At 38.1% G+C, this 24108-nt stretch overlaps 1 protein-coding gene and 2 non-coding genes across 3 annotated transcripts in view; 1 reads left to right on the plus strand and 2 right to left on the minus strand.

Moving 5' to 3' along the window:
* The window catches only part of LOC105390807 (nucleolar protein 58), a 46311-nt gene extending 34645 nt beyond the window's left edge, over positions 1-11666 (minus strand). The window contains exons 1-2 of the mRNA XM_048623271.1: positions 11294-11666; positions 2642-3213 (exon numbers count right to left, since the gene is read on the minus strand). Of these exons, the coding sequence (XP_048479228.1) occupies positions 2642-2809 (168 nt within the window). The 5' untranslated portion in view covers positions 2810-3213; positions 11294-11666. The remainder of the gene's footprint in view (positions 1-2641; positions 3214-11293) is intronic.
* A 4072-nt stretch (positions 11667-15738) lies between these two features.
* On the plus strand, positions 15739-15830 carry Trnay-gua. The gene is given in 2 exon segments: positions 15739-15775; positions 15795-15830. It is a non-coding gene; the product is annotated as a tRNA-Tyr (tRNA).
* Positions 15831-16268: 438 nt separating this feature from the next.
* On the minus strand, positions 16269-16350 carry Trnas-uga. Its single transcript has one exon. It is a non-coding gene; the product is annotated as a tRNA-Ser (tRNA).
* Positions 16351-24108: the final 7758 nt, after the last annotated feature.

A 24108-nucleotide genomic window follows, 5' to 3' on the forward strand; every position in this document is an offset into this window, starting at 1 on the left:
ACAAAAATCAATCCGCCCGTTCGTATACTGAAACAAAGGCCTTCGGAGTAGAATTTACAGTTTCAAATAAAGGCTTTGCTCAGAGTAGATTATTTATAGAGTAGAATAACAGAACGAGCGATGAGAGGGAAAGCTGGCGGGCAACGTATCGCCTTGACACTGCAGTATTTATAGCCGCCCTGATATTGGCCTATGAACTAGCAGCCAGGCTTTATGTTTGTGCTCGGTTTGTGGGGGCATAATGCACATTTATATTATTAGAATTATAATAAGTAATATACTTACCCCCTTATTCATAGAAAAGTTACAATACGTTTTAACTAATAAACTGTTTTGTCCCTCTCTGTCAAAGAACAAATTTTTCTTTGTCGGAGAGGGACAAAACAGTTAATTAGTTAAAACGTTCTGTAACTTCTCTATGAATAAGGGGGTTAGTCTTATGCATATTATTAACGAAATTAGTATTATCTTAATAACAGTCGCATCCTGATATTATACGTGCCAACGTAGTTACGCAACAGAGAGGTGATACAGGGAAAGCTTTAATTGACTTTTATCAGATAACTAGATAGGTAACTACATTAAAAAATTAAATAAGTTTTTAAATTATTACAGTAACATTATTTTAAGTCTCATATTAAAGTTTTCCAGGCCTAAAGTACGCGTACCGCGTACGGCGTACCTGTGAAGATTGTTATTGCATTGCTAAATTAGCGAGTTGGTCCAGTTTCAGCCACAGTTCATCGAAAGCAATTCAGCCGTTCAATATATATAATTTGCCCTAATTTGTTAATATTCACACCGGGGATAGAATAATAAAATAACCAAGAGAAATAAAATGGAATTAAAGTACTTCTCTTCTTTGTAGAATTTGACGAATGCAAAAGTAGGTAGGTACCTTAGCTACAGTAGAAGGCACGCAATGTGTTTCACGATGAATCGTGACAAATAGTGTTGGTAATGATTTATAATTATTATTATTCCGTTTCAGGTCGTTTATACCACGTTGATGCTAATGAACTTACAATTTGTGTCACCCAAAAAGTGCTACTAATCTTGATTAGAAAATTCTACTCGAATAAGACCTTGAGTATTTTTCTCTTATTTTATTATGTAAAGGTAATTTTATATGTTAGCTTTGGCTAAAGTGTTTAAAACCTTATAAACCATAATTATTTAAGTTATTTGCACATAGTTTCATTGAAATAAAATTCGGAGTGTTTTATGTCACCTACGTACCAATACAACATCCTGTAAAAAAACTGTAGGATGAATGGATATTAATATCCGCCCACGAAAAATGCTTTTACCTGGTAGCGCAAGCTTTTTAATCATTTATGTTTCCTGGTCCATCCATGATTTTGTTTTTAAAATTGCAGTGCCACAAACTTATCTGTTCCGGTGACAGTTCAAGTAAATGTCCAATATTTCTTCATTCTATAAGATTTTAATTTTGCCCGTAGTGGTAATTTGCCCTTAAGGTATTAATAAACCCATCTAATCTGTATCAATATACAATTAATTAGTAAGTAATGAGATATGGATCCATTTAGTTCGCTCTCACCGGAACAGATAAGTTTGTGGCACTATAAGCACGTGTAAGAGTAAAGACAAACTTCATTATTGTGAGGGCACATGTTAATAGTTTTAACAGTTAGTTATACTTGTTTATCGTATCGATCGAAGAAATTTCCAGATTAAAGTATGTAGGTATATGCTACTTAATAGCTTATGTAGGTAATGTGTCAGATGCAATAAGATAAAATATTTTGGAGATAAAAAGAATATACATGGAGCTTTTACTTGGGTCCATACAAGTAAGTACCTATCGCACTCAATATCTGAAGTAGGTACTAACTCTATACTAGGTCATAAGTTAACAAGCTGAATTAGACTATAGTATTCTAGCTAGATGTGCGCAGTTCGCAACAAGCCGCAACTTGGCCGCCCGACCGCAACTTTATCTGCTATCCGTACTCAGAATACTAGATCATTCTGCGAACTCTACACGAGTATTCAACGGAAAGGGGTTACAACTTTGTGTAGCAACTAGCAGATAACTATTGGAAATTGTTGGATATTCAATATTTTACTTTCAAGTGGGATGCCAGAGAGAAACAACAAAAGGCAAAATACAACCATTATGGTATGGTTACATGGTTAGGGTATGTTTATCGGCCCATTAAAGATACTGATTTGTAATTACTTATATCAATTCACACACACACACAAACACGCACACTCACGCTTTGTACTACTGTAACTGCCTTGCGGGGTAGGCAGAGGTGCATTGCTGCACCCACTTTTCGCCAGTGTTATGTTTAGTCCCAATGTAATAGGGGGCGAGCCTATTGCCATTTTACGGGCACATCCAAGACCCGAGAACAAATATCTGTGTTTATACAAATATCTGCCCCAGCCGGGAATCGAACCCGGGACCTTCGGCTCAGTAGTCAGGGTCACTAACCACTACGCCATTCGGCCGTCCTACTTATATCAATTCATATGGATTCAAAAATATAATAGATAAGTAGGCACCTACCCAACTGAAACACGAAAGTATCAAATGCAGTTATACTAGTGTAAGTAACACTGTTTACCAAAAGTTAACCACATAAAAATAAATTTAAAAAAAACTTACGATCTTGGTGTTGAGATGCAACAGCTCCCGCTCGGTGACGCGTCGGCGCGCGGTCTCCATTTGCTGCTGTCGGTACTGGTTGTACTTGTACAGCAAATACATTCCAGGTAGCGCCAGCACCACCAGCGGCCGCATCAAGCCGGATGTCGGGGGCGCGCGCTGCGGCATCTTCGCATTAACATTCTCACTTCACACGCTTATCATTCCCGTGGCACGCTTTATCATTCCCGTGGCGCGCTTTTATCATTCCCGTGGGTGGTTTCTCATTATCGTGGCACGCTTTTTATCATGCCATTGTTATCCTTTTTCGAAAGGAGTCGCACCCGCTGGACCACGGACGGAATACGGGTACTATTCCGTTCTACGAATCATGGCTAAGTATTCGTGAAATTACCATCGACATTTTTCTTCAGGAAGATTGTTTTAGCTTAATTTTTTAAACACTATTTTAGCACTTTATTTATAGCTACTAAACTATGGCTATTAAAGTTCTAATTTATTGCTTTAGTACTGAGTAATTTATGCTTATGACAAAGGTTTCACTTAGGTCGCGTTAAGGTTCGTTATTGGATCTGAAACAAAGAAACAAATAGTTAAAGTTCTATTGGGACCAATATTTTGAAAAAATACCTTAATCATATTTGGTTTTAATTTAATAGAAGGGCGAAATATCTGTACAAAATCTTATATGATGAACTACACAGTTCGATAAGAGAGGGTCTGACGAATGAAGGCAACGAGGCATGGCGCAGAACGCAGAAGTAGATTGATAGGTCTGGAGCGATGGATGAGCTCTCAGAGAGAACCTAATTGATGTGGCTCCCGGATAAGACGAAACACTGCGAAAGTGTTGCGCTTGAGGGAATACTAACGTGGCATTTCCAATTTGCCCGGGTTATACATAGATTAAAGTTCCTAGTTAGAAATGAAAGTTTAGAAACTTCGAATGTTCATGCTGTCCAAGTGTAACCAGAATTGCCACAGTGCACAACTTCAGCTATAAGTAGATAGATTTTATAGTACTGCCTCACTTCAGAAACAAAGTGTGTATTAACATTAGGTAAGTACATGGAAAATGTGAATATGTTTATCATTCATAATCGGCTACATACCTACGGTAATAATTAAGTACAACAACGTTTTTGTAACATGTGCTGGTGCTGCTGCTTAAAGGAAGAAGCCTAATTTAACCATAACATTACTTATTGTATCTATAGTGCTATATGCTATATATGCCACCTAAATGTTCAAATAGAAGCATTTACTTGCAAATGGCTGAGTTTTGCAATGACGCGGGTATACTTCCATTAGATAGATAGTAGGTATAAGTACAGTGCATTATTGAAACAACAGTGTAACATAATATTCTTCCATTCTTTTTTCAAAGACCTTGTCAAAGCTACGTATAACCTGGAAAATATTAAAAAGAAAACACCGCATAGTGGTCAGGGAGGCGAACAATGAGAAAGAAGATATTGATCCCCATTGTTCCTTTGTCTTTATAAAAGCAGCAAGGATGATATTGCGTCCCTAGATGTACATTCAAGCACATTTGAAGTAGATTTGAGGTCTATCGGATGCGATTTGCAAAAAAAAAAACATACTGTACAGGCTGAATATTTATCAGTGAACGTCTAGTGGATAGTTCAATGCAACTGAATACAGTAGAAGCACAGAGGAACTTTATTACATAGAGGAATTTATAAATTGCACTTGGGTACTATGGAAGTTGCTAAGTATGGAAGTATGGACATTTTGATAAAATTTCACCCTGTAAGGATTTATGACAGTCATATCTTGAAGTTTGAGATACCAGTGACGTTGACAGATCTGCCATACAAACGAATATTTCAGGGAGAATTTCATGGAAGCTTACGCCTACGGCCTACGTAGACGTCTTGAACAAATTCCTATCTTACATACAAATCAATTTACATATTTAGACCCTAATGTTATGGGTAAAACAATGAAATCTTTGAATATTCCGCTCGATTCTTCCGTGACGGTGAGGGTGGTACCAGGGCACCAGCTTACCGCAGGAGGCATGTGAGTACGATACGATCGACAGTTGTCATTCAGCCGACGACATTCGAAAAAGCATTCGAATGATGCCACGTCACGCTCCCCTAGCTTGAATTTTGATTTCGCAAATGCTGATTTTGCTCGTCGCGACGCGTTGTGAAAAGTGTCTCTGTTTCTTGTGTGACGTATACATTTTCGGTGATGTATGTCATTGAATACGAAATGGTACACTCGAGTACGTAATTTTCTATGTCTATATTAATCTTAAAAACCCCATTTGTGCAGCTGTCAGAGAATCTCCCACCTGGAAATAACTGGCCTTGGGAGACCTGGAAGTCTTTAAACCGACTTCGAACACAGGTCGGTCGTAGTAAGGACAATATGGCTAGGTGGGGATTCACGGATGCACAAAATCTGAACTGCTTGTGAGAAGCGCCACAAACTATGGTGCACCTTACTTCATGCCCCGCGTGTCCCTACACCTGTACGCGGGAAGAGCTCATGACCGCTACCAGCGGTGCAGTATCAGTGGCCCAGTTCTGGGCATGTATTATTTAGCGACTTTGTTGGTTTGTCATCGACAAGATAAGAAGAAGAATCTTAAAAATTAAATGCATGTTTTATTTGGTAAGTAACTTATAACCTTTCTTAGGTATACCAATAAAGTCATTTGTGTGTCTTATTTTAAATTGTTATAACTAAGTTCATACTTACATTTTATTGCATTTTAAATTCATAAATTAAATTCAGAATCTGAAGTTACCCCACCCACTTTTTAAATAATACCTGTCATCATCAGTAGGTAAACCTATCCTATCAAATAAAAGCCTAGAGCCTATCCTGCAACGTTAAATACGTTATTATATGGCAAGGCGAAGATGCAACCTGAGGCTTCAAAGAGGCTCAAATTGCTTTCACCTGATTGGTTCGTTGCGCCCAGGCCTCGACGAAACCCGATTAAGTGCGGCTTAATATTCAATATTTTAAGGTAAATAGTTACCTCACACTATGGAACGCTAAAAACCTACGTAAGTATAGGAACTCTGGGACTATAGCTATATGTTTTAAGCTTCATAATTAATTGACAAACCCAAACGTTAGATATGTTTTATTAACCGTGGTAAAATGATTGACCAGTCAGATTAGTTGTTGTCAGTCGCTGACTGCCATACGTATGCCTAGTTACAAAGCTAACAGTTTGATACGTCAATCGGGGAAACTCATTCCATGTGGCCCCATATTAAGTTTGCGTAAACTACTGAAACTCACACTTAACCTACTGTTTTATTTTTCATTAGGAAGTCCTATCGCAGCTCTATAGCAACTTGCCACACAATCTCACTTCAAAGAGCTAATCAACTAAAGGCCTCTTTTGCCTGCACTCTAACTTTCCGTCTGAAACTCCGAGAGCTGTTTGAATGAAGTTAGTTTGGGTAAGTACACGCCTTGATTTATATCATTTCAGACTGAAATCTCATAATTAAGTATATCTTGAGCCGTAAAATAAATATGGGGAAAAGGGGTGACTGAGATCGACACTCTGACCATAGACTAATGGCCAAATTTTGTTCTTCGACTTTTAAACAGAAGTTCTTGAGAAGTCCCCGAGTCACCCCGTCCGTACTTATGTTCCTGGTCACCCCCTTGCTAAATCAGAACACCTGACCACAGACAACTCCGAAGCCATACAACTGGCTGTTTGTTGTCTGTGGTGTGTGGGACAGCGAGGAAGTGGCCGTAATGACGTCACATCCGCATCCGCTCTCTGCCGCAGCGCGCCAACTGACCGCGCTCTATCTTGTCTATATGAATGAATTATAACAATTTTATGCTGTTAATTGTTGCAGAGGAATGTTAAGTTTAATGTGGTTTTGCATAGAAATGTAGTAAATTTTTCAGTTGTATCTGATTTTTTATGAAGGAAGATAAGTACGTGAGTGAATTAGTGTACGAAAGATAAAGAAGTAATGTGTTTTAATAACTATACGCAAGCCCAAAACTGTGTGCATCTATTCGGATTTCTGATACATTGTATGTACCTAAATCATTCATGTTCGTCATTGAGGATAGCTACCTAAGTTTTATGTGTGTTACTACTTAATTATTTTTAGTTTATTAGAATTATCTGCGGCATGGGCACATAATAACTATTGTTGTATTAATTTCCATTTTAGGGACCTATTAATCTTCTAATGAAATTCAGAACGTAAGTACTTATACAAATATAGTTCCTATAACAAAAAAAATATTATCGTGTCCGGAGCAGATCTTATGATGGAAACGTTAGGCAGTTAAGGGAACTCCTCAACGGAATATGGTATATCTCTCTCTCTCAGCCTTCTGTAGTCCACTGTTGGACATAGGCCTCTCCTAACGATCGCCACCCCAAACGGTCACCCGCCATCTGCATCCAGCGGCTTCCCGCTACCTTCCGCAGATCATCAGACCAACGGGTTGGGGGGCGACTGACACTCCGTTTGCCGACACGGGGTCTCCACTCCAGAACCTTTGTACTCCTGCGGTCGTCGGCTCTGCGGGTTACGTGGCCAGCTCATTGCCACTTCAGCGTGCTAATCCTTTTGGCTATGTCGGTAACTTTAGTTCTCCTGCGGATTTCCTCATTACGAATCCTATCTCACAGGGACACGCTTAACATAGCCCTTTCCATAGCACGCTGAGCAACTCTGAGCTTGTGGATAAGCCCTTTGGTGAAGCACCACGTCTCGGCTCCGTAAGTCATCACTGGCAACACGCACTGATTGAAAACTTTTGTTTTCAGACTCTCAGTAATTTCGCGAACGCTGCCCATCCGAGTTGGATTCTACGAGCTACCTCTTTATCGAAGTTGGATTTACCTAATCGGATCACTTGTCCTAGGTTACGGGCGATGATGAAACATGTTCGTTCGACATGACCTTTGTCTTGTCCATGTTCATTTTCAGCCCAACTTGTTTAGAGGCATCATTGAGGTCTGTGAGCATTTCGCCTAACTCCTTCAGCGTTTCCGCCATAATAACTATGTCATCAGCAAATATGGTATATAGCAACTACCTATTTCATGTTTAGGCTTGAATAACTAATTGCTATCCTTAAACATTTTCGTTTTAGCAATAACAGTTTTAGGTTGACTGGTAGAAAATGCTCTTAGCAATAAGCCCACCTTTTGTACATGTATTTTTAATATTTGTGGAATAAGATTATACTTAAGAAGAAAAAAATAAAATATATATATAAATATCAGCATTAAACGGTACAGTCGTAGAGTAAAGATATTTAACTCAAAAAAAAACTGTCTTTGTAACACTACTGTCGTGTTGGTTTTAAACCCAAAGAATAAATTCACAACCCAGGAACATCACCAAAGGTTAACTGGTAGAGAATGCTACTAGCATTAAGTTCGCCTTTGTACATTTTTTTTATATGCAGTAAAAAAATTATAATAATAATACAATATCTCAATGCCTACATCACACTTGTATTATGTATAAAGGTAGGTAGGTATAAGTAGAGACTGTCAAGAAAGAAAACAGGGCGAGAGTTGAAAGAAAATCATAGCCCTTTGTTCTCCAAGTTACAAATACATAATGTGTAATTAGGGACGTAGGTGTGTGACCATCTGAGCTACTAGCATTTTATAGTAAAGTTTCTCATGAAAAGATCGGTAAAGAAAACGGTAAAGTGTGAGTCGGACCCGCACAAGAAGGATTTCCTTCAGTGCTATTATATTTTATAAATTGTACTTAAATATGTTTTACCGTCAGCATCACTTTGGTTTTCTTTGTGTTTGTATAAAAAATATATTTATTTTTTCTGTAATAATTAGTTCGGATCTACACTCGCGAGTAACCGATAGATGGGCTGTTACCTACAATGTGCCGGTAACAGCCCATCTATCGGAACCTGTTCAAAATAAGCCTAAAGTAAATCTATTTACAGGACTACATTCCGAGTGACAACAGTTATATACGTAAATGATAAGAATCAAATCAACGAAATTTCCTACAAGCCAAACCAAAGCCATACATTTTCTCAGTTCCTTGTAGATCCTTAAATTGTTGTAATTTCCGTGTCATGGTTACACAGTATCCGGGCATCTAAATACACATTAGGTGTGTACAAAAACTAACGAGTGAATTAGAATTGACCGTATTTCATGTTATGAAACGCCTTAGGTATCGCTAATTACCTTTTTAGAGCTACCTACTAGGCTATGTGTTAATCCAGGGTGTCAGCTAACTCGCCATACTAAATTTCATAAAAATCGGTTGAGCCGTTTTGACGTGAAGAGGTAACAAACATATACACAATTACACACATAACATACTCTCAAACTTTGGAATTTATAATATTAGTAGGATTATAATAGGAAGCCAACTGATGGAACTGGTGAAATTTAAAACTGTCATTAAGAAAATACGATGGTAAGTGCCAATTTCTCCATAGTCGGTTAGAGCATAACCAGGGAATAGTGGTTGAATTTTTACACATCTGTCATGAATTTTATATGGAGATGACGTTTAATTTATAAATCAATCCCTGTCGGTTAGATAACCGACTATGGAGAAATTGGCACTAAAGCCTGTAAGTTTTAACCTTAGAAGATTATTGAAACCACTTTAGGTCCAAAATACATAATAATATACGCAAAGCTTATATACCTACTACTGTAATAATAATATCTTAATATTACAAACCTGACGACAAACACGTTTTTCATGAAGTTTATAAGCGCAAGTCAACGTTAAAGTGTATGTTATAGTTATACCTTCTGTTGTGGAAATGGAAGAATATGAGAATATTGGAAGTATCCATTGACCTGGAAATACTGCGAGCACTAAATGGGATATAACCTACCAGCGCTGGACAAATAAAGGTAGTTACGATGAAGCTCTTCTGTTGCAGAAAAGTTAAGTTTAAAATATACTACTACCCTAACGGTAAAAGGGTTACTTACATAAAACTCATTTGACGGACATTTGAGACTCAATTCAGAGACAAACAATATTTTTGTCTATATTTCTACTTAAAATGATGTCGATTCTGAAGGCAGAAATTGTAATTTTAACGCTGTCAAACTAAAAAATTTGCTAGCATAAAATGACATTTACGGAAACAATCATAGCTTAATTTCTTTGTTTAAAATTCGACTCAATTTTAAACAAAGAAATTCGACTCAATTTTAAACAAAGAAATTAAGGTTATGACAGCTCTAAATTTAGAATTTCTGCCTTCAGGATCGACATCAATGGCTAATTTTTCTATGTCAAAACTAAATCCATAAAAAATCTAAATAATAAGTAACTTTTGGTGCTTTAAAAGTTCTTTTTTCTTTCGGCCGTTTAATGATGATGATGGATGATGATGGATGATATTACGTGTCTTTTTATGTATTTCATCAAGAAAATCAAGAGTAAATAGCAAATTTGTGTAGCTGTTTGGATAGCTACACAAATTTGCTATTTACGGGCCTATTATATTTCGACGACTGTAACTCCTATGCCCGAGGTCCCGGGATACTTTCACCTCCGGGCAGATATTTATACAAAGACAGATATTTGTATTCGGGCAAGTGTTGGGTGTAAATAATAGGTATGTAAGCAGTAATATGTAAGTATCTATGGAGATATAAATATGTGCCAGACCCATATGACAGGCTCTGCCATTGGGGTCAGATAGCCGTGTGTGAGAAATGTCCTTACATATTATTATTATGGCTATTACAAGGCCCAAGACCTTCCTTCATTGGAAGGAGACCCGTTCCCCAGCAGTGGGGACGTGATGGGTTGTTACTTGTCTAAGGTTGTGATGGTGATGATTGTTATGAATCCTATATAAGTACCTTAGGTAAAGATTATGGTGAGAGAAAAGTCGGCGGCTTTTTAGGCACGATAAAGTTAACTCCCTAAGCTTAGCTTCCTAAGGACAACGTTATTATCAAGGCATTATAAAATAGCCAAGTCCTTCCCCCATGTTTATTCTTTGAGATAAGTATTGTTTTAAACTTGATTTGTTATGGGATCTACAGGCTTCAGGGGGTTCACTTCAAAAGCTCGACAAAGTATTTTAATTTGATAAAACATTTTTATTAAAGGTTAGCTTTACATAATATACCTAGCATTATTTGTTATTCGTTTAGCAATAAGCCGTTGAGAAGATTTGAGGATTTGAACAGAGAGATTAGCAGACGTTGTCGGTCTCGCATTAATTATTCCTTTTACACTTAAATCTCTTTATCCAGTGCTGACCTTTCGTTTAAGTGCCGTTAATCCAACCAAGCACTTACATGATCTCGTCTGCGAAATCGCAACTTTATTGCAGGGCCCTAAGAACCAGCCAAATATCATTCCAACCTTCTCCAAACTCCATTATGTAACACAAATTCTGCACGTGAATTCGCTTCTCATGTTTGTTATTCACCACAAAATTTGCATACACCTACCTACCTATCTATTCAACTATGTAACTGCGTTGTGTGATTACGGCAAATCGCAGCCGAAGCTTAATGACTAAAAAGTGTAGCTCGACGTAATTCAGGCGGCAATTTCGCTGTCGACCATCACGCGAGCGGCAATTTGCGACATGCAGCCACCAGCCGGCGACCTTCACCAGCGACCTTCCTGCATCACTCACCTCATCCAATCAACAACAACGGACACACATGCCGCTGCGGGTACACAACACGGAGGAAGACACTACGCGGGGGCACACGTGCTCGACCAATCAACGACAAGCACCCGAATTGACTTGTAGGACACACGGATGGCGATTTAATACTTTCAGGATGATCTTTTTATTGATGGGGTGAGGGTTCGGAGAGGGACAGCGGCGGAGCCCGGGGCAGGGCAGGCGAGCGCGCGTCCCGGCGCGCCGCCTTTCTTTCACTGAAAGACGCGCTCCGAAGGACTCTACTGCGCATGTGCATTCAAACACAGGATCGGCCGAAATTCGCTCCGGTTACTGCAGCAATAACGCTCTAACCAACTCGGCCACTGCTCGGGAAAACGACCCTTGCGGCTACTATCCAAAGGTCAGTTTACGCAGTCGCGGCTAACATTGAAAGGTCGTTTATAGAGGCAGATTGCGCGTGCCGCACTGCACACGTTGGTAATTAAATACCTATGTGTATGACAACAGCGTAGAGAGGAGCCGGTGTATCTCCCGAAACTGATGACGTCAATGTTGCGAAGAAGTGCTAATGAGTGGACGCGCGCCCACTTGGAAACTGCGCCCCTTAACCCTTAACCTGATCAATAAAATTAATGCTCTGCATTAGATTTTATATGACTTGATTACCCAATCCTAGGACTTTTGATAAGGACACAAAATCTAATCGGGCCATCCCTTTTAGTGCTGCGTGGCGAGGGTTCCAAAGTCAATTTCAGAGACCCCGAGATCTCATACGAGGACTTAATGGGGACACCCACGACAGGGTTCAGACCAAAGAGTGCTATTTAACATGTTTCAGACAAAGTAGCAGAATGCAGCCGCCGAAAAGTTTAAGTTGTGAATTTTTATTTATTGTTGTAAATTTACAATATATTATTATGTATATAGGTACTTACTAATCTATGGTCTATGAATTTGGGGGTTATAATATTATAACACCTCTTTTTTCCGTCACGGGTTAAAAACGACTTACTACAGCTACCAATATCAGCCTCCACAATCTATTTTTGCTGAATTGTTTGCATACGGCCATTGATCTTGAACCAACAATAGTCGGCTCGAATAAGCAGTCTCTGGGCTGAAAACGGCTGCAGATTGAAATACCTTTGGAAGGTAGTTCCGAGATTTTTCCCCAGATTTAGGAGTTGAATGATCCATCAACTTATAAACAAAACTCAGTTGACCAACTTCTACCGATCAGACAGTATTTTTTCTCGTAGGTAGGTAAGTAACTATATCAGAACCGCAAGCACAGGATTCGAAACCTCCGTTTACGTTGCGTATCGTCAAATGTCACTGTCAAAATGTAAGGCAAAGAAGAATGGCTAAATCTAACCCTCTTTGCGTAAGTTACCAGCCACTAACCAAACCTATTTTAATTAATTAATAAAAAAAAATTATATGAGGGAAAAATACTTTAAAAAATCTAAACCATGAGGTTCTCGAGATGTTAGGGTTCAAAAGTAAATTAATTAAAAAAAAAAAGTTAAATTAGATGTTTATGAATTTTACACGCACAAATAAGGATACTTATCTAAAACATATGATTTCCAATACATAGTGCATCAAAAAGTGTTTTATATGATATTATTTCTCCAAATAATATAAAAATTATTTTTACACATTTCACACTCAGAAACATATTTTTGTAAAAAGACCAATTTTCAAAAAAAACATGCTATTCAAAGTTCCCGTTACTCCGAAGTAACATAGAATACTTTTATCCAGGAATTCCCACAGGAACACTTCTAAAAACGATTCTTAGCTCGAGGAAAACTTCTAGTCCAGTAGAAAGACTTGATCTTTCAGCACCTATATCTTCTTTCACCCATACTTTACTTATTTACTTATTCCCAATCTCCGCTGGGGAGCAAAGGGCCGAAGTGAAGCGCCGCCATTCTTTACGATCTTGGGCCAGCTCAGAGACATCCGCCCAAGACATCACAGAGCTCTGCCATGTCTCTCGCGGTCTGCCGAGTCTTCGTTTACCGCCCTCGGGGTGCCATGTCAGCGCTTCCTTTGGGACGTCTTCAGTACGCCTTAGAACGTGTCCTATCTATCTCCATAATATGCGTTCTTTTACGGTTTCTGCTGCAGGTTTTTGATGTGTTCTGCGCCAAAGTTCTTCGTTGGAGACCAAGTCAAACCAACGGATCTTTCTCCCATGCCTCATAATAATAAAATTTATACCAGGATATACTGTAGTCATGGACTACACATCGGTATGATTATGTTTTATCAATGGCTGCTCTGGGTCATGGCGCCATAGAGATTTGGTCATTGTCTTTTCTTAGTTCCAAAAGTGGCATTTGTTTTTTCCATATGTTTGTGTAGATACGAAAATAGTATCGAATCATGTGCTCGCGGCTCAGTAGCCCGATGATTCCAGTGCTGCGATCACAAGATTCACAAACCTCCGTTAACGTATCGTATCGTCAACTGTCACTGTCAAATGTAAGGTGACGATGGAATACTGCGTGGCTCTATCAAAGCCATTGAGTATGAATGGTCTGGAGACGAAATAGGCAGACGTTCCCCTCTGGCGGGGTGGTAGGCCAGAAAGGCCCACCGATTTATAAAAACTAGTTGCAGTCTCAATTTTCGTTCATAAAGCGTTCGTTTCATAGAAAATGATTTGTTTACATACTAAAATGACAGCTTTAATTCATAGAATATCCGGATTCCGGATTTGATCACAGATTTGGTCATGGTTTATTGTTATTAGCTGTTTCCTAGCAACCAATGTCAAAAAAATGCAATAGTGATGTACCGGTATGTAGATATGTATTAATCGACAAACAAGGTCATAGTTGGGAAGCGTCCGTAGTCGAATTGGCTTCAGTAATCGTAACTGATCACTGAGGTTAAGCAACAACTGACACGGTCAGCCATTGGTAGGTACAGCATGAGTTACCGATTTCAAATGGTTCTTTTCTGGACGCTTCCGTGCATCGGACGGCACGTGAAGCCGTGGGTCCCGGTTGCTGCTTCGGCAGCAGTCGTTAAGCCTAGTCAGAGGCAGCCCGAAGGGGCTGCTTGAAAGCATCTGACCGTCGGGTTGCCCACTTACTCGACAACTTCAGTGCATTGTACTCATTCAAAAACGGCTATACGGCTCGCGACCTATCACGTGAGTATAAATGTACAGCGAAAATCGGGTGACTTCGTTTATTAATCATTCCTAATTAAATTTAACTATGCCTTATTAATTTGAAATTAGTATTTGTAACTCATGTTCTCGAATTCATCGATAACACTTATCGATAATTGTTACATCCATTGGCAAGAAAAATGAAGACACTGTGTTCATTATTAAATGTCACTTCACGTAACCCTTATTGCTGGGAATTAAAACTCATAATGATATGTCCCATGAGACATAATCATGGTAAACGGTAAAATTTCCCCCCGCAAAAATTGGCAGACTTTTTTGTATCAAAAAAGATCGCTATGACGCTTCCCGAGGGTACACCCGAGTCCGCGTTGTTCTATGATCAAAGCTATCGAACCATCAAGATCAAACTTTTGTAGGATCGCGTGGTCTTAAAATTTTCAGTTAACTCTAGAAAAATGACAGAAGGAAATGCGGTAAGTAACTTTTTCTTTCAATTAACTACGCGCATTTAATTCCCCAACTAATTGTTCTGAGCTTTGGGTTTGCCCCGTCTCCGAATTAAATAAACAAGCTTCACCCCGTGTAGGTGGCTGTTTTCGTCACTGTTCTCGGTAAAACCGTCATAGGTATCAAATAAGGGTTTAGTAAAATGCAAACTTTAAAATACCATACTGTCCCAACTTAACTAAGTGCAAAATGCCGCAATCTCTTTTAAATGTTTACATTATCGGTCTATTAACTAGATGCCCTTTATGAAATATTTTAGTAGGTACCTAAGCAATATTAGATGCAAAATCTGTATATTTGTCAGAAAATGAAAAAAGGGAAAATAACTAAGTAGTGATTTACATATTATATAGAATGAATTTATTCCACCTGCTATTAGAATTGCTATATTTATGATTGTAAATCATGCGCGTAAATTTTTTTCAGGCGCTTGCTCACGCTATTACAACAACGGCATCATCATAATTATTATGCATTCAACGAAATCCATGCGAATCCCTCCAACAAAAATAGTTAGTCATGAAAAATGATTATTTTACCAACAAAAAATACGTGAAAAATACATACACATTCACACGAACCTAGGGGTAATTCCAGGTAATTCTATATGACGAAAAATTAAGTTTCGTATGGCTGCGCGAGCCACGACTCTATCCCCTTGTATTAAACGTGCCTATTGCACGGCACACCTCTCGTTCATTCGTTTTCTTCAGTTTATTCCAGGACCACTCGCATATGATTTATCAAGCGTTAGCTCTTATATGAATATTTCGCATCACTATTTCAACCTTCGATAGCTCAGTTGGTAGAGCGGTGGACTGTAGAGGTGAAATCTAAGCTGATATCCATAGGTCGCTGGTTCAAATCCGGCTCGAAGGAATACTTCTTTTTGCATTTTTTTAATAGTTAATATTAATTAATGATAACCAAAAACCGCTAACCTTTCTAATTTTAGTTTTAAGGTTGGGTTAATAAATTCGCCCACTCCATTCTATACGTCAGACTTACTATGAATGAAGTCTAGGAACGAATTTACGAATTATAACTATAATAATATCAATAATAACTAAAATGTAGTTTAATGTCGTTATTAGCAATAAAGTAACAATAAACAAAATTTGCTATAATTAGATAACTTGGGCACTACGTTTATTAGTAATTATACCGCAGCGCCCCGCCGCCGCCGGAGCCGCCGCCGTCATCCCTTCTCGGTAACAAATAAATGAAACGTGGAGTCTTAAATCTTATCTTATCGTAATCTTAAATCTTATCTTATCGTAATCTCTATCTACGTAGAAAAATAAAAAATAAAAAGTTCGCTGCGGACAGGATTCGAACCTGTGCGGGTAGAACCCAATGGATTTCAAGTCCATCTCCTTAACCACTCGGACACCGCAGCTCATGTTCATTGAGTCGAATTTTAACATAAGTTTCCAATATATATTTTTTATAGTAATTTCTTATTACATTTACTCGGACCTTGAAGGTTTACATGGTATAGCTAATAATATCTAATATAAAATAACTTTATAGTCACACAGTTTTTATGTGTGAAATTAGGACTTAAACAAAATAACTCGTAATAAAAAAAAACAAGAAAGTGTTATTAAATAAAATTCACGTTTGTAATATACCTATTTGGAAATACAAAATATAGTATTTTTTTGTGTAAAATATAGTGTAGAGTAAAAAATTACTTAAACGTATTATTTGTGCCATCTGCCGCCTACCTACATATATAACTGTATCATTAGTTTGTAGCCCAAAGTGATTACGGTTTAGCTATTCGGCAACAGATGGCGCTACAAAGAAAAAAAATACTACTCAACAACAGATGGCGCTAGTAGTGTTAAAAAATGTTTGGTATAATTTTTGTATGTACCTATACCTAGTGTATGTAACTGCCAGTTTCAATAACTCTATCTACCGATGACTAGTAGTTACTTTCATACGATGTTGACAGGTTATAACTTTTAGCTCCAATTTCTCCTTAAAAAATTCTTGACAGATGTGTCAAAAGACTCAAAAGTCAACCACTAATACAGTGCTCCAAAATTGATAATGCGCATAGACATCTTTGACAGATCGGTTGTTTTCGATTATGTGACACATGATATTGAGTCCTATTTCTTTCGAACAAGGTGCAAAATGCAAGTGTTATTTTTAAGGCTCTTAAGATTTAATGATTCGCATGTGAAGATCTGCATGTGCATTATTAATTTTGGACAAGTGTACCTGGTTATGCTCTAACAGACTATGGAGAAATTGGCACTTAATGTGTAAAATTGTATAAAAGCCAGTCATCGGTAGATAGAGTTTTTGAAACTGGCAGTAAATGATTAAACTGTAAGTTTAGAAAATCTACTTAACGGTGCCTTTTTCTTGTTCTAGGACTTTTCTTGTCAAAGTTTAATTGGTAACTATTTATAACATTGTCTCCTTATGTACAAATATAACTTACCTACTAATAATATGTATCGAAAAATAAAGGGACAAATTAAATCTTGATGTTTGAACTCATACACTACATATTTCATTCGCCCAACATTAACATTGATCATCAAGTCTGGGCCATAGGGCACTACCTACCTTAATAGGTAAAAAATATTTTCTAGGTCACCGCCGTCGTTTGGCAAGGTTCCCAAGAGGCTGGCCGCATTGCCCCGCTGAATGGCGAGGCTTATCCTTTGTCCAAGGTATGTGCCAGCCCTTTGGTCGCCGGAGGCGTCGATGAGCCGTGTCGCAATTTCCTTGTATATGTCGCAGGCAACTGGTTTAATCTCCTGTTTGATTGAACCACTAGCCCGTTCATTGGATGGCGCTATTCAGTTGTATGACTAAAGGACAACTCGTCAAGTCGTTGATTGTAACGTTCAACGTCTTGACTGAACGTCATTCAGCGAAGTCGTTGAATGGGATATAGTATAGCAACTTTGTAATGTCTGGTTAGGGTGAACATCACCAGACAAGAGTCAACAAAAAGACTATGTTACAAAGCTCTTATCTCACAAATTAACTAAACAATAACAATAAACGTACCTTCATATTGTTGTTCATAATTATCCAGTTTCGCCACTTTTTTTCTTTAAAACTATCCGCCCGCGGCGTAATAATAGGTAAATCCATGTTGTCACACTATTTTAACACAAATAACGCTAATAAAGCTAATTTATTTGCAAAAAACTAACAATATAGGTGCTTTTTGTGTCAGCTGTTAGCTGTTAGACGCCATATTTGTTTTATTCACCACCTGACTGATTTTAAGTCAGCTAACTAGTTGGACGTTTTGTGACGCTTGTACAATCAACGTTCGGCCTAGTCATACAACTGAACAGCGCCATCCAATGAACGGGCTAGTGGTTCAATCAAACATGAGATTAAACCAGTTGCCTGCTACATATATAAGTTTTGCATCCGGCCCCCACGGACCCAGCGTCTCTACGCCGAAAGGCACACACATGTAGCCTTGTCCTAGGGCTGCATACTTGCGCCTTTTAGCCGCCTCAGCCGTCGCTGCCGCCGCACCTGCCTTGGTCTTCAATCAGGTGACATGTGACATCATTGACAAACTCTTATTGCATAGGTACTAGGTACATAGATTAGGTACTTAACTATTTTATACTTTTTGTGCCCACACATATAACTTAAAATATTAATATACTTGACAGTCGATAAAATTGAAACAAAAAATCAGCAATAAGTAGTAATGAACTGTTAAGTATGTCTCTAATTGCTAATGAACTGTTCATATAATTTGCCACTTAATATCTAATCTACCTATCTACTAACTCTTTCATTCAAAGGTAAGCGCCACTATCATAAACATCAACTTTACCCTAGGTACTATCTACCTATTGTTATAAGCCAAAGTTATTATTCAAGCAATTATAAAGATCATTAGATTACCTCACAAGGAACTGTGAACTTACATTACACCTGCCATTTAGACAAGGTTCCCTGACCTTACTCGACCGTACACATGACATGTTTGTTTACAAAGAAAGTTGTTGTGTGAACTCAATAAGTAAGATCATAAAAACTTGGGAAATGTCAGCAGACCATACCTTATATAGGGAAAGAAAAAACTCAATAATCAACAAGTATTGTGTTGCGTAGGCAAACGAACCGTTGTATTCAAACTACCTAGAAAACTAGGAGAAAAGGTCGTGGCTGATGACAGTATAGTTCTGCTGCTTGAGTTAAACCTATAATTTGTATTAGGACAGAATCATTAACTTTCAAAAATCACATAATTTTTTCAAAAATCTATTTTTTAAGAGACCATGTTCGTTCAACTAGTATTTCTAATACCTAAGTATCTACGAGCATTCTTTAGTAACACCTAGGTACTTACATTTTTGTGCAATTTTCGTAACTTCAAACATTGCTTTGAACGCATTGTTTCGGACTCATCATAATTCATCATTCAAGGCCACAACGGGCCGTTGTTACGTTTTAGTGGCCATTAGAGAGTCCATAAATGTGGACTAAAAGCATTTTAACTGTTCATAAATTTAAAAGCGAAAGTAACAAATAGATATTGACGGTCGGAGCAGCAGAACTGTGCGCGATGACGATGACTAAAGAACTCGGGTTCGATTCCCGGGCGGGGCAGATATTTGTAGTACTACTTAGGTACTTACATTATTTTGTTCTCAATTCATGGATGAGACAATAAGATTTCAATAGATCTACCTCATTAAGTGGGTGCAGAAATAATGCAACAAGGTAGGCCTTCTGTATAATTTAAAGATTAATGATTTAAGCTGCCATTTAGCGTCGCGATGCAGTCACTTCAGTTTATATGAAATTTCTTTGAATTTATTAGGCAGCTAGTGACGCTCCACGACATGTCGTCTACCGTAATCTTACGTCTTCAGGCTCCAATTGGCACCTTTATCTTATACTTACGTTAATGTTTAACAAATTCAAGATTTCCGAAACAGCAATGCATCGGATGGTTTATTACCCATTTGGCCCTGGGTTTGAACCACTTACCTGCGTATAATTTAGACCACAAATGAGTGACATTGCTGAACAGCCTTGTCCGACCTAGAACAATAAGAGGTGCCGATTTTGAGAAGGTAGGCAGCCTTCAGTTGTTAATGCATGTCGCTTAGTTTAAATATTTTGACTAGATTTAACCTAAATGCGACGCTACGTTGCTGTTACTGGTTTTATTATTTTTGTCGTTGTAAATTTGCATATTTTATTTTATTCAAGGTATTCATTTTCTTTTGCTTGTTGGTGGCAAATGGTTTACTATACTAAAGTTGTTCAATGGTTAGCCACCCCAGCAAAAGGATCTAAGATAGCCAGTCGGAAGTTGACACTGGCTATAACTACCGCATACCGGCAGCCTGCGCCACCGATCATAGCGCCGTATTAATGGCGAATCGCGATATAGTGACGTTTACTTACGTCGATAACGAACCCGTAAAGCCGCAGAAGGGTGCGCTGTAATATACAGTTTTATACGTCATCGTCACTCAGTAGGTTTCTTTTGTGCACCCCAAGTTATTTTGCACAATAAATCTCAAATTCACAAAAACAGTATGACGAGTATACCGGAAGGCGCTTAGAAGTTTGGCGTCCTGCGCGTGCACAATAACGAGTGCATTTCGCATGAATAACAGGACTGGCGCCAGTGTTTATCACTCGTCGACCGTTGCCCAACTCACTGATAACAATCTATCACCACTGTGCCATGACTGTATGCGCTATGAATAGACCAAGCTCTCTGAAAAGCCATACATATAAATTATATGTAGGTATGGACATTAAAAAATAAATAGAAGATAAAGAAAAAATAAATATCATAACGTAAATTTTCAGGCCTTACCTACTTTTTCTGTCTGAAAAGACGATCGAAGGCTAGTTAGTATCACACACACACACACACTCACGCCTTGTACTAATGTACTCCCTTGCGGGGTAGGCAGTTAGTATCACAAGGTTCTCTTCTTATTAGAACGGGATATGGTATGGCTAGCGTAACATATTATGCAGAAGTAGTTATTCTGTTTGGATTCCGGTAAGCTGCATCATTATGGGCATCCGATTTCAGTGTGATTACCTATGTAGGTATAGGTAGGTACTCATACGTCAGTAAGTCAGTACGTGACACGAGAAGCCAGGTTCATGAATATACACACTCACAAACAGAGGAATTCCATACCTTCGAACTAGCATACATTGGAATCATAAACTTTATAAATAACAATCCGTGAAATTTCGTACTTCAAAATTCAGTAGCGGAGTCGAATATACATGGTATTGGTATAGATTCTTAAAACCTTTACTAGATTAAAAACAATATAAATTACAAATTACGCGTAACGTTTAGTAACTTTATAGGTAACTTAATCGTGTTAATCAAAGATAATTCGGCCAGGAAAAACTAATCGCACTTAAGTACTCACAAATTTTAGAAAAACTTGGAACTTGGTGTCACGAGGTCTCTTTATACATATGACTAGCTCGTAGCTTGGTGTTACTGAAGGACTAGCACGGGTTGCAAGACGTGCACATCAAGATGTGGTGACAAAAGTTCTTCGTCGCGCTCGCTCTCAAGGCCGCCCGATGTTAGTGAGAGCGACGCTGCATAAAATTTGTCACGTCTTTTTGTGAGCGTCTTGCGCCCCGTGTTATGCTTTCTGAATGGTAGTCATATAAACTACTCAGACACATAAATCACAGTGAGCCACCGGCGGCGTCACCCAGCCACGCGGCACCCTGGAGCCATGGGGGTGACTCAACTTGGCGCCATGCACTTAGGTAGTGACAAAAGTACCTAGCTTCCTATTCGGTGGACACGTCGTCCTTACGTGTTACGTGGACGTTGTGTTGTGACGCAATGATCCCCTGAGTCACCCCTTTAAAATTATATAAGTATTTTCATCACATAGTAAAGGTCGTAAAGACAATATTATAATAAGCATAGTAATAATATGTAGGTAAGTATGTAGTCCAAAATTCCGATGGATCAATTACCTTCATTTCATAGAGAAAATTGATCGGTAGTGGGAGTTTTTCTTTTTCTTTGCTCGTGAGTGTATATTGTATTTCTATAACGCCGAATATTCGTCATCACCTGCACACGCAGACATGCACGTGGACGTTCACTTTTCACAGTTCGAGCGGTGAGGAAATCTCCCAATTCTTTGCAGATATCCATGGTTTTTCTTAACCGATCGAGCAGGGAAAATCGACACAAGTTTGTATCGATCGCTCGGTCTAGACGGCGACTCGCGTTTACTCACCACTCCTCTAACGAACGAACAAAACTCAGATTTCCCATGCAGTTCGCGTGTCAGAGATGAGCACTTTATGAAACTGTCGTCCAAATAGCATGGCTCTCGTGCTAACGGCGGAAGAATGTAAAAGTGGTTCGGAACAGCCGCACACGACACGTCACGGTTTGATGCATTCACGGCCAGCAGTTTCTCCTTCATCGAATCTGTTACAATTAAATACTCATAGATAATATATATAAGATGATAAAAGAGAGAAAAGTTTTTGGTAAAATGACTGGAAGATATCGCTTTGAGCGATAAGATTGCCATTTGTGGGGCAAGCAAAAGATATGTAGGTAATTTTATTTTACTTAAATGTTTTTGTAAAAAGATCTAAAAAATGTTTTTTACCGAAATAATAGGAAGACCATAATTTCAATTAGGTATAATTACATATCGCAAATTAATAAAAAAAACGTGTGCTAAGTCAAGCTTAGCTTCTATTGTTCTAAACGTTAGTACCTAAGCACTTATTAATTACCTACGTCAGTTACATCCTTTTTCATACAAAAAGTGGTATAAGTAAGTAAATAGGTATTTTACCCTAACAAAGACCTTTTTGTATGTTGGGTGGCTAACATACTTTAAAAAAACTTAATCTCGAATCGATCACAAAATTGCAGGAAACGGTTTTTAAGAGTTAAAATATACCATCATGCAAAATACAGGTTATGTAAGTACTATTTTATTTAATGCAAGTACATATATACATAACGTATAGTGTGGGTAGGTAGGTAGGTAGGTAGGTACAGATTTAGTATACAAATCCAATCAAAGGATGATGCAAAATATTGGTACCTACTTGGTATATTGACCTATGCATAACATTGGGTCATAATTATTTAGTTGTTCAGTGTCATAATAAGCGGATGACATTGACATTTGCACTACATTTAGCACCGACAAGGATGTAAGTGGTCCAATGTTATGTAACTCAACATTTATTTACTTATGTAAAATGCATAACTCACATTTTAAGTAGCCACTTACAACCAATTATGCACCAATCCAACATTAGATAAATGCGTACTGTTTATCAAAATCAAGAATGTCATCGAAATTATACATAATATAAAGCACTTTTAATACAGGTTCTGCCACCTATCTATAGAGATTTACCTACTTGTTTACTTTTTATGTACTTACTCGTATTTCCATTAACAAGACGAGTTATCCTTGCATGTCTTTAAATAGGAGCAGTATGCACTTCTTCGTAAATGAAAGTCCATTTTGACCATGTATAAAACAGACGTCTTGAAAGAAAGTGGTGAATCAATATTCACCACTTTCAACACTTCTGTGCTTTATTGAGATCGATTTATAAAATCTATTTTTTATCACTTTTAACTACCTTGATACCCGCCTTGAAAAATAAGCTCTTCCTGGACCTCACACTTCACCTCAAAAATGGAGGAACTGATTAAAATGTATATTTTTTTATACCTGCCTAGGGTACCTATTCTAAATCATTTTTAATTTCATCAAGTACTTCCTAACCTTAAGTAGTTGTCAGCGTGCTTATTTATAACTTTGGTTATGTTAATCCTCTTCTTCAGAAGCAGATCCTATTCCTATAACTAAAAGTAATAAACACCAACCTAAACTTACATCACAGTATCATGTAAGGGTTCAGTGACCTGAATAGTATAATGTCATGTGGTGATGTGGCTGGCACAAGTCCCAACGGATCACTTGTTGTCTTATTGGATCACTGCCAGACTCCATGGCGCGGGTGCTTGAACCACATTTCATATTCAAACCGCTATTATTGTAGCGCTTTCTGTCTGGGATTGTGGCTATATTTGATTTACTACCTATACTTACTTATAAAAAATAATCTGAAGGCTGGATCAATTTCGCAT

This window comes from Plutella xylostella, chromosome 3 (assembly GCF_932276165.1).
Source record: "Plutella xylostella chromosome 3, ilPluXylo3.1, whole genome shotgun sequence".
NCBI classification, from domain to species: domain Eukaryota; kingdom Metazoa; phylum Arthropoda; class Insecta; order Lepidoptera; family Plutellidae; genus Plutella; species Plutella xylostella.